This window comes from Triticum dicoccoides, chromosome 2B, assembly GCF_002162155.2.
Source record: "Triticum dicoccoides isolate Atlit2015 ecotype Zavitan chromosome 2B, WEW_v2.0, whole genome shotgun sequence".
Lineage (NCBI taxonomy): Eukaryota > Viridiplantae > Streptophyta > Magnoliopsida > Poales > Poaceae > Triticum > Triticum dicoccoides.
Window position 1 is genome coordinate 796,636,840 of NC_041383.1, and position 11,750 is coordinate 796,648,589.

The 11,750-nt window shown below is 43.9% G+C and overlaps 1 protein-coding gene across 1 annotated transcript in view; it reads left to right on the top strand.

Moving 5' to 3' along the window:
* The first annotated feature begins 7,723 nt into the window (after positions 1 to 7,723).
* LOC119361467 (BTB/POZ and MATH domain-containing protein 1-like) overlaps positions 7,724 to 11,750 on the top strand; it is an 11,602-nt gene continuing 7,575 nt past the window's right edge. Inside the window, exons 1-5 of the mRNA XM_037626659.1 lie at positions 7,724 to 7,895; positions 7,957 to 8,051; positions 8,187 to 8,293; positions 9,910 to 10,095; positions 10,279 to 10,498. Of these exons, the coding sequence (XP_037482556.1) occupies positions 7,724 to 7,895; positions 7,957 to 8,051; positions 8,187 to 8,293; positions 9,910 to 10,095; positions 10,279 to 10,498 (780 nt within the window). The remainder of the gene's footprint in view (positions 7,896 to 7,956; positions 8,052 to 8,186; positions 8,294 to 9,909; positions 10,096 to 10,278; positions 10,499 to 11,750) is intronic.

The window sequence follows — 11,750 nt, forward strand, 5'->3', positions numbered from 1 at the left end:
ATGTGACAATACTGATGGAGCATTGAAGAAACATAAGATAAACATGGCTTGGTGAAGCCGGGATAAGATGCATGTCCCTCGCAAAGTCGAAGGGTGGTATGAGGTTTTGCGTTATGCGTGCTTTTAACCAAGCCTTGTCGGCCAAAGAGGCTTGCCCTTTGATCAGAACCTTGAACAATTTATGGGCTCATCTCCTCCGAGCAAAATACTACCCAAATGGTAACATTTTGGACACGGCTTTCTCCAACAATTCTTCGCCAATGTGGAAGGTCATTGTGCATGGCTTGGAGCTGGTAAATCACGGAATCATTTAGAGAGTGGGGGTCGGATCATTAATGGACATGGCGCGACCCTTGGATTCCATGCGGCCATGACTTCCACCCTATCACACCCAAAAAGTAATTGTCATTTTAACTGGGCCTCTGACTTCTTACTGCTCTGGGAGCTTGGAAGTTGTAGTGTCTGGAAGAGCATTTCTGAAACCGGCGGGATTTTCTTGCTTGGTTCCCGGGGATGCATGGTAGGTTTACTGTTAAGAGTGCATACAAGTTAGCCACAACAGCACATGATGATTTTTTTTCTCGTGGAGGTGGAGCAGCCACCCAAAAAGAGATCGCTCCCTGTGGAGTTGTATCTAGAAGGTAAAAGTTCCGTTAAAGATGCATGTCACAGCATGGAAGAGAAGAGATGCCTCACAGTTGGTACAAATCAATGCAACGTGCTTCATCACTGGTCCAAACATGGCACTTCTCCACTTTGTGCGAAACAAGAGAAGAAAGTTTTCATGCTCTAGTTTCATGCAGCCACGCAAAGTAAGTACCATATGGGATTCCGTGCGTATGGTTTGGCCACTTCCTACGAAAGAGTTGCTAATTGATAATTGGAAGGATTGGTTATTGCATGTGCTTGTAGGTTGCACTGAACAAGTTTGAGATAGGATCATAATGCTTGGCGTATTTGGCAATTGCGGACTGACATTAACTTGTTCATTGCAAAGACGTACCACGAATCGAGACGACACTGGATTGCTTAGATAACTACTTCAATTCTTTGCATCTTGCACAAAATTTAGCCCGGAGGAAATGTTAATGGGAAAGCTGTCGCTGGAGGTGGTAACCGCTCATTGTCTATTCCCTGAGAAGTCGTTGAATCCGCCCATGCCCTGGCCTCCACCGCCAGTGGGCTAGACAGCCCTTTTGGTGGACGCATTCTATTCTATCCAGGATGGTGCAGCTGCTGCGGGCGTGGTGCTTCGCCAAGAAGACAGTGTTGTTATCTTTGTAGTATACCGCTTCATCTTCAACTTCAGCGAAGCGTTGGAGGCTGAAATACATGCATTAATGCAAGGTATGGGGTTGGCCATACAACCCATGGACATGCCCGTTCTTGTCCAGTCTGATTCCTCTGATGCATTGATAATGTTCCTCGCTCTACTTACATGCACCTTGCTGCTGAGATTCAGGCACTCATGGGAGACAGAGTTTGTTCCCAAAAACTTAGATGAGAAAAAATATGATAGCAGATCAACTGGCTGGTTGCATTCAAACAGACTGTTGTATGGATGCATAGAACACCCTCATTCTGTCTCTTGATTATAACCCTATTATAATGGAATGAAATGGACGTAGTTCAACTGAGCTCGAGCACATGTGAACAGTGAAATAGAAAATTCAAACATTTATGAAGTTTTATTGTACCAAACATTAACAAATGTTTTGATTGCTTGCGAAGTTTCATCATTGGATGACATTTGTGGTTCCTTTTCCACGTCTTCCACGAACATCATTCTACGATGAAACTTTGCAAACAATCAAAACATTTGTCAATGTTTGCTTAAAAAATTCAGAATACTTTTTCATTTTTTTCGATCTTACTGTTCACTCCAGTTCATGTGAGTTCAAGCTTAGAAAAGTACTTTCAGAATAAAACTCCAATTTGCCCCCAAAAGAGATACGTTGAGTTATTAGGGACTGGCTGTTTTTTTCCTGAGAATTTGGGGGCTGGCTTTTTAGGGAAAATTTAGGGGGTGGCTGGTGCAATGAACTGGCTGCTGTGATGCGACAGAGGTGTTTATTGGGCCGGACTAAGGCGAAGCGAGCTTATGTCCTCTCGTTGCCACCGAAAGGCCTAACTAAATTCACACTGTATAAATTACTGAAAGGCCCAACTACTCCACAAGAAGAAAGCTACTGAAGTAGCATGATAAAAATAATTTGAAGTTCTAAACCCTAGGCCTAGGAAGGGCAACATGCAAGAATAGGACGAAAGTCACTGTAGCCCAGAGGGACACATGGGAGGAGACGACAGTTGGTCAGGCGGCTCTGGTCTTGGCGCAGAGCGCCGGTTTGGCATGGCAGCGGAATGCTCACCGCCAGCCACTCGCGCTCTCCCTGCCTGGTGCAATGATTTGAGTGAAGCCAAAGGCCATGTGTGAACTGATGATAGGATATATATAGCTAGGGAGAGTTGAGAGATAGTGGGCCATTGTGCTGAGTGCATGGAGTTAAAACCTAATCTGAGAGATAGGCCAGGTGAGATGACCTGATATTTCCTATGTTGCGGCAAGGTAGTAAGGTGAGCTATGTGGCCAAGTTTCACCTCAAATGGACAAGGATAACATGCACTTGCTTTGCAAATGTACCCATTGGGTATAAATTAGGTTTTGGACCATGTGCTCGATTTTGCACTGTGGGGCCAGGGGGTTCGTGTATCTGAGGTTTCGAAGTGTATTATAATTTATGAGAATTACCGAGGGATTTTTGAAAGAATAGAAATGTGAGGTGGTTCACAAATTCACATTAAAAGGATATTCCTTTAAAAGGCCAAGGAATATTTACTTGGGAAGATAATTGTGAGAGGTTGAATCCACTTGGGAGAGAAAGAGAGGAAAAGATTTGGGATTAAGTAAGATTTCTCCAGATGAATGGCTAAAGATTTGGCTCTCACTACATCAATATTGCAAATTATTGGTCCCTCGAGTGTCAAAACTGTCTAGTTGAATGGTCATTGTTGTGTGCATTGGAAACTAGGAGTAGGTTGGAGAGCTTTGCCTCTTGTCTTGTAAACAACATCCGAATCGCCGGACGCCACTAAGGTTGATGATGGAGATCTAGCCAGGATGAACAGGAAGGTTCCGCCAGTGCAGTCTCTGGAGATTTCCTAGTGCATATCCTGTTGGGCGGGCTCTTGGGGTTGGATCTGTGAGCACGTTGAAAGTAGGTTGTGTTTATGTGGACGAAACTATTCGTTAGTTGAATCCTTTGGAATGTTGTTTTTTTCTCTTGGCTTATTGCTGAACTAGCAGGTTCATCTTTGGCTAGATATTTGAACCATTGTAAGTTGTGGTTTCATTAAAATGAAATGGAACCAGGGAAGGATCCTAATCTTCGGAAAAAACTAGATTTGCTCAATGCTAGACCGGTCAACAAAGCCTAGACAATCTTGCTAAAACGTGTTTTTCTGGCAACCTAGTGACGGTTTCGCTCACATGCTACACCGGTCAGCAAAAATTTGGAAACAAAAAAAATCAACAAAATGGATGTCATTTCGTTTCCAAACCCAACTAATTTGAAATAAGTTGGGAAATCAAGATGATTTGGAAACAAATGTAAAAAAAATTCCATGGATTTATTTGAAACATCTTTTAAAAATGCAGATTTACAAAAATAAGGGAATTGGAGAAGTTTAATCGGGAATTTTAAAAATCATCAATATTCCAAAAAAATATTGCAAACTTTGAAATCTAAAAAGATAACAAAAGCATTGAGTATCATTTTCAATTTCAATTGTTTTCTAATGTAAAAAATACGGCAATTACTATCCCATGTAAGTGTAGACGAAAAATTACTTACCGTGGAATAGTTAGCCATGGGAGAACCACGACAGAATGCTACATAATTTGTCAAAAATACGGCAAGTACTTGTCCTCCTTATTAGGATTCAACTAGATGGATATGAGGATGTGCCAATTAATGCCAGAGATATTGGCCAATGGAATGTGCAGATAGACCACCAGAGATGTCCCTGGCCCAATTATTGCCTACCAGTGGCGATGGAGAGGTCAGAATCATGGGCCAAGGAAGGCCAAGGCCGGTGAAAACTGAGTGAATGAGAGACCTCCACGAAGCTAGCCATCACTTCAAAATTTGGCTTGGACTCCATTACCGAGTTAGATGAATGCAGCAGCGCAAAAGGTGGAGGCAACATCTTCATCGTCTGGTGCCAGGAGCAAGGCACCAGTACCTAGGCTCGCTTGCCCATTTGTGACAAGGTCACATGCTGCAGAACACGGTGCTGAAATAGCACGGGTTAAGGATCCCCATGCGACCACGTTGCATATATACCTATGACCAAGGAAGGAGACACTGCCCGCAGTTCACCTCCGGTTCACCCCTTCTAAATGAAATTTTGATACCACTGTTGCTAATTTCCAGAGCCCACATCGGGAGAAGCAAAACTGAGAGAAGATGCTATGGAAGCACCATCAGAACCAAGTAAGCGAGAACAAGTCATTCATTGGTGCGGAGCAAATTGGGCTTCCAAGCCTGAAATTTCTTCGAGAATCTATTAATGAGTGGGCAAATAATGCCCAAGGCCGCAGGCAGGCAGTAGTGAGCTGAGGGCAAGGTATGTTATAGGGAAATTGTTATTCATTAGGGATCAATCCTAATTAGAAGACAACTCAAAGGGCAACATGCCCTTGCTCTGTTGCAGCCTAACTTGCCTCAAGCTGGGCCTCACGCCTTGTGAAGGGAATACCTCACATGACATGGACACACTTTCGTGTTGTGCTCTGCTGCTAATGTGTTGTTTCGCACTCTGCTACATAATTAAATCTCAAGTCTTTTTGAAATTTTCAATAAAGGGATACCAGATTACCAATAATGTGCAGATGATGCAATATAGAAAGTTACATACCTTGAAGATGTGATTCTTCCATCCGCGATATTTTGATCATATAACACATTTTTCTAAAGTAGGAATATTGCTCTGACAAGGTCCACAGCAAATGAGAAAGCATTGTCCCGCTAGAATGGATTGGCTAACAACGGGGACACTTTAACCGGAAAGAATGTCATTTTGGAGAGACTGTTTACAAGGAAGTTCACTTTATTATTGTTTCTATATGCCATCAGATTGAACTCCTACCCGATGACAAATGGTTTCACAAGACAAACCATAAACATCATCAAAGCTGGGGCTGCTATGTTCTCTATCCTCGTACCAATAAATGGTTCAGCTCCCTTGCATGGGGTTGATTTGGAGAAGTGTCGGTTTTCACGAATAATAACTTATTCATACTAAATTTTTATACTTATTTTAATTTAATTGTACCATATTAAAATTTTAATAGGTATAATTTTTTACTACCTAACTATCATAGTTAGGCACACAACAATTATATAGTTGTAATGTATATCATTGGAAGTTTCTTTGGCGAAATTATAAATTGTATGATGCAATAAAACTTCTATTTTTGTTAAAAAAATATCATTTGCACTGATTTGTGATTATTGTATAAAGTATATGATCTATTCACATGTATTTGCATGTCTATGCATGTGTTCATATATCTTTTAATATTATTCAATACCATGGAAGAGATTTCGAATCATATACACTAACAAATATCTTATAGTAATTTCTAGTGTATATTAGGTAAGGATAGTCATACAAACTTATAGGACATGACAAATGTGACTTGCAAGTTTGCAAGTTAGATTTGGTATTTGAATGCAAATTATTATCATCATTATAATCAATGAAAAACATAGAATGTCGTTGATTGCACTTCTACATATTATTCGATTATCTGACATGTGCGTTCAGATTCACTTGGTTTGATTTGGTGCGTACTAGATTCTCAAATGAAAAATTATGCATCAATTTAAAAACAGATATCTAGTTATCATAGATTTCATAATGTAGTGAGACGTCCATCTTAAAGAGAGACTAGCAATCCAAACTGAAATTCTAGTCAGATTGGTTTACCCTAGGTGGTATAAACTATTAGTATATGTGGTGTGAACTTGCACTCATACAAATTGATGGATGGTCTCTTTTATGTGTATTATTATTTTGGATGTATTGTACACTTGTATGGTGGTACACTTGTATTTTACACTTATTATTTTGGATATATTGTACACTTGTATGGTGGTTTACCCCAGGGCGTTCGCCCCTTTAGCCCGGCCACGAGGAAGGACTGACTGTTTTTTTTTTTTTTTGAGAATTTGGGGACTGGCTCGCTTTTTGGGGAAAAATTTTAGGGAGTAGTTGGTGCAACAAACTGGCTGCTGCGATGCGTCGAAGGTGTTTTTTAGATGGAACACTTGTATTCCATTATATCACGACAATATTGCCGGTTACATGACGGGTTACATCAACAGGTGAAGCCATCTAGCCAAAAGTTTGATTCACTCCTAGCATACTCAGTAGCCGTCACTGCCAACACATGCGCTGGCGTATTACAAGTGCGTCCAACACGGACCACTCCCGCCTGGATGAACAGAGAACTCAGCTTGGCCTTGATCTTTTGAAATAGCTGCCCCAGAGGAGCAAAATCATGCGATTCAGAGCACACCGCTTGCTGTACTGTTAGGCAGTCCGTTTCAAACAGCACACGTCCTACACCCAATTGATCAGCCCAGCTTGACTGCGTGATAGAGGGCCATCGTCCCCGCATGTAAGGCGTCAACTAGACTGTGGATTGAGCCAGTTGCCATAAAGATAATTTCCAACTCTGAATTGTGGCAGATCAGTCCCCACCCTTCTTGTCTTGTGCGTGCATCAAACGCGCCGTCTACATTAATCTTAACAGTCTCCTTAGGAGGTGCTTCCCAGTTGCTCGGACTGGTGCTCTGGGGACAGTTTTTGGCGCTAAAAATTCAATCCACTCATTAGTATATCACCTGACCATGAATTGGAATGCATCGACATCCAACCTCTTTCCCCCGTGATTTCCTCTGTTTCGTTGAGTCCATAACTGCCATAGACAGGCTATTGTCAGAAGCTTTCTTTCTTCAGCTAGTTTCAAGATGGCTTGCAAAACTTATTTCGAGGGAGGTATGGGGTTTAGGGACTTGCACGCCTTTAATCTCGCTATGTTAGCAAAGCAAAGTTGGAGGTTGATCACAAAACCAAATTCTTTGTGTGCGACTGTTCTCAGACCTAAGTATTACCCCAATGTCAATTTACTGAAAGCGGGTCCGAAGAAGGGATCCTCTTTTACTTGGCAGAGCATAATTGCTGGCCTACGCACATTTATGCGAGGACACATATGGAGAGTTGGTACTGGAGCAAAAATCAACATATGGGAGGACCATTGGGTGCCTAGCAGTCCGAACAGGAAAGTAATAACTGTGAAAGGACAAAGACTTCTGCAGAATGTAGAAGATTTAATTGATCCCTTTACAAGACAGTGGGATGAGGCTTTGATTAGAGATAATTTTATTTGGGTGGATGTGGAAAGAATTTTAAAAATCCCTTTGAGCCCTAACATGACTGAAGATTTTGTGGCATGGCAGTATACGAAGTCGTTCTCGTTCTCGGTTCGATCAGCTTATTATGTGGAATGGGAACATCAATTTGGTGCTCAAACTAGGTGGGGGGTGGCCAAGGAGCTATGCATGCAAACCCGGTATGGGATATTTTGTGGAAGTTACAAATTCCAAGCAAGGTGAAAATTTTCGCCCGGCGTGCTTTACATGGTATTGTCCCAGGGATGTCGATCTTGGCAAACAGACACATCAAGATACAGCCTCAATGCCCAGTATGCAAGCAAGGGGCGGAAGATATGCGGCATCTGATGTTTACATGTGAAAGAGCAAAAGAAGTATGGAAGAAACTGGGGTTACATGAAATAATAGGTGAAGTCATTCAAATTGACAGGTCAGGTAGTGTGATCCTTGAAGAATTACTAACGCAGCCGGTGAGACATTCACCTGTTCTTGGTAGGTTGGGATTCCGGGAGTCTTTGGTGGTTGGGGCTTGGTATATATGGTGGCAGCGACAAGAATTTGTTAAGGGCAAAAATGTCCAAAATCCTTCAGGTACTGCATTCGCTATCCAAGCGATCACGAGTAACTTTTCTCGAGCTGCGGATCAGAAGAAACCAGATAAAGTTATATGGGTGAAACCTCCAATCAATTCTTATAAATTAAATGTTGATGCCGCTTTTTTTGAAGATGGAACGGGTGCAGCTGCAGCAATTCTTCGAAACAACCGAGGAGAGGCTCTTGCGGGAGCATCCTGGTTGCTTCATCATCTCCTTGATGCAACAACGGCGGAAGCAGTAGCTATTCAGCGAGGACTAGAGTTGGTTGAAGGACTCGGCTGTCATCAGGTCATTGTTGAATCTGACTCATTGGAAGTTATTCAAGCATGCAATGGCGTGATTGAGATTTGGGGCCCCTATACTGCTATTTTGGCTGATTGTTTTCAAAAAGCATACCGTATTGGTGCGGTATCCTTCACTCATTGCCCTAGGGAGGCTAATAGATTGGCGCACAATTTTGCTAGACATAGTTTCAATTTAAATTCTACTTTTGTTTGGGATGGTGATCCTCCCAGCTTTTTACTTTCGGACATTGTGGATGATGTAACTTTGATATGAGTTTTAATAAAGTGCGCCAAGTAGTTTTCAAAAAAAAAAACTGTTCTCTGACATCTTCCAACATCAGGGCTCTCCTCCATCTATGCTTTGCCGGTTTGCATTTAAAAAATAGGTGGCCTCCATCCTCAAATAACAATCCGCAGATTGCACATCTTGTGTCTAGCACTCTAGCTCAATCCCTCGTCTGCTTATATTCATAAACATCGGATGGCTCATAGTCCCGGATAATGGTGTTTATCACTTGGACACCTTGAATTGTTGCCTCCACAACCAACAAGGAGTCGTCCGCAAAAAGGAGATGACTATTGGGCCGGACTAAGGCGACTAAATCAGTCTCTCTTTTTTTTTTGAGAAATGACTAAATCACAGTTGATCGATATGCATCCTCTCGTTGTTACTGAAAGGCCCAACTAAATTCACACCGTGTAAATTACTCAAAGGCCCAACTACTCCACACGAAAAGCTACTGCCATGATAAAAATAACAATTTGTGCTACTAAACCCTAAGCCCAAGAAGGACAGCAGAGCACCCCGACCACGCGGCAGCCGGCGCCAATCCGTCTTGCCGGCGACCGCGACTCGCGCTGCTACTGCGGCCATCGAGGGGCGTCTCCGTGATCAGGTTTGCACCTCTCGCATCAATCAATCCACCGATGTAATCACACAGATCTATCATCAATCAAGCTGCTGCTATCTGCTTCTCGCGGCGCCGCTACTAGCCCAGCAGAGGGACGCCGCTGCTCTGCCAGGAACCGGAACCACACCTTCTGCCGCCGTCGCCACCCGAGCCAGCCGCCGTCGCCCGCCCCTCCGGCTGCCGCCCGAGCACTGGACCTCGCCGCCTGTCTTCCTGGCCGTGAGTGCCGCACCCACCGCCCCGCTGCTAGCCCAGCTTCAAGACCGCCCTTGATACAACCATTAATAATTAAAAGAAAGGAAAACAAGAATTTAGCAGGAAGTGATTCTTATCAAAAAGCGATTATTGAAACAAAATTATTATAATATCACTATATGTATCTTGTTGGTACGTAGAAAAATGGCGAGTATATGCCAATAGTGCAGCAACAATTTAACAAGCAGCTGATCTCGTATTTCTCGACTTTGCAGATTCACTATGTCGGCCAGAGATGGAAAATTAGATCTTTTGCCCCACTTTACTTCCCACTTAGACAATTTGCCCCCCCCCCCTCTCAGAGGCTGCCGGGTGGGGCCGGGTCCACTGATCATTGAGACAACCCTGGGGCAAATCATCTAACCCTTTGTAAAGTGGGGCAAATCATCTAATCTCCCGCCAGAGATACAGGCTCGTCTTTCTTCCGTAAGGGCAAGGTGTGGCATCCAGACATGGGATCCGCTGCGGTGTCACCCAGCGGGTACCACCAGATTGTGCTGGATGGCTACTCGGACACCAAGCACACCCCAACTGACAAGAGCATCGATTCAGTCCCCTTCATCATCGGAGGATACCGCTGGGTTCTCAAGTACTACCCCAACGGCTCTTGCCCGGAGACCGCCGATTTCATATCCATTCTCGTTTCCCTCGACCAGGAGATCCTGCGGCCCGTGAAGGTGCTGCTCAAGTTTTCTTCCAAGCTTCAGTATTTCTCATTGAACCAGGTTGTGCCGACACCCCTTGCCGAAGCCCGAACGTTTGTCTTCTCTAGCGGTCGTATGGTTCTGGGGTTTGACAAACTTATCAAAAGAATTGACTTTGAAAAGTCGCGTCTCATGGGAAATAATCATATCACCATACAGTGTGACATCAATGTCGTCGCAGACACCGGCGTCCCCGCACCACTTCTTGAAGAGGTCCCACCATCTGATATACGACAGCATATTGCTGATCTCTTGTTGACCAAGGAAGGTGCTGATGTGACATTCCAGGTTGGTACACTACAGGAAAATTCGGTTTTCCCGTGTGTTAGCCTATAAGCCGAGTGCTATTTTTCGGGCACCCGGCTTATGAATCTCGAAGCCGAGTCTAGGGAACAAAACACCTGGCAAACAGGAAGAACTCGGCTTATGGCAACCTATAAGCCGAGTGCTGCAAAAAAACTCTCGGCTTATACGTACCACACGGTATCTACTCGAAAAAGCACCCGGCTTCCAACACACACTCGGCAAAACAGACTGCCACATGTCCGCAACGGGCGTGGCTGACGGCGCCGTCACAGAGCATCCTGTAAGCCATGTGTCCGACGCAGGAACTCGGCTTAGAGGACATATAAGCCGTGTGCCCCGGGCAAGCACTCGGCTTACAGGACATATAAGCCGTGTGCCCGATGAAAGCACTAGGCTTACATATTTGCGGATTTTTTTTCAACCCACAACAGTTATGCAAAATTGATTTAAGATGGTTTTCATTGCATTTATATTTACTACTTAATTAGTATCATTATTCTCCCCTATTTTCTGTCGACTAGTAGTTTTCATGGGTCTTATTTGTGAAACTCTAAATTTAACGCCGCTTTAATATTTATATGACTTTCGACCTCCTAGCGTACCCATATTATGATGACATGCAAAAGCAACTACTGAAACTTCACTCTACGTCGAGTGCTTTGCTCTTCGTCCAGAGCCAAGACACGTGCACTCGGTAACGCGAAGTAAGGCATGGAGCCGAGGTAATTTTGCCCCCCCCCTAGTGGCCGGGCCTGCCCCTCCCTCATCTACAAAAGGCCTACGGATGTCGCAAAGACATCACATAGGACTTTACATGCCGCTTCTGGGCATGATTTCATGTGCCGCCTTGCAGATCTGCAATTTCCGGCGCCAAAACCCTAGCAGTGCAATAAATGTCTAAAATATTCTAGGCGGGTCTGAAAAATGCGGGGGCCTGACACGTGTCATTCGATGGCCTCCTTTGAGAGCATGAGAAGTTTCGAGGCCAACGGAGCAACAGGGCCCACACTCCCTTCACTAATCTGACTCGTTCCCTCTCGGTACCTAGAGACTACATCGAAGATGGTGTAGTTTACAACCAGCAGCAGGTGATCCCTACTCGAAACACGCCCAAACTTTTACCACACCCTACAGGGGCCATGTTATGACACCGTGCCAGCTCCGGAGGATTTCCGGCATCATACAAGTTTTCAAGGCTTTAACGGTTGGATCAGGCATGGCGCCGAGGTAATTT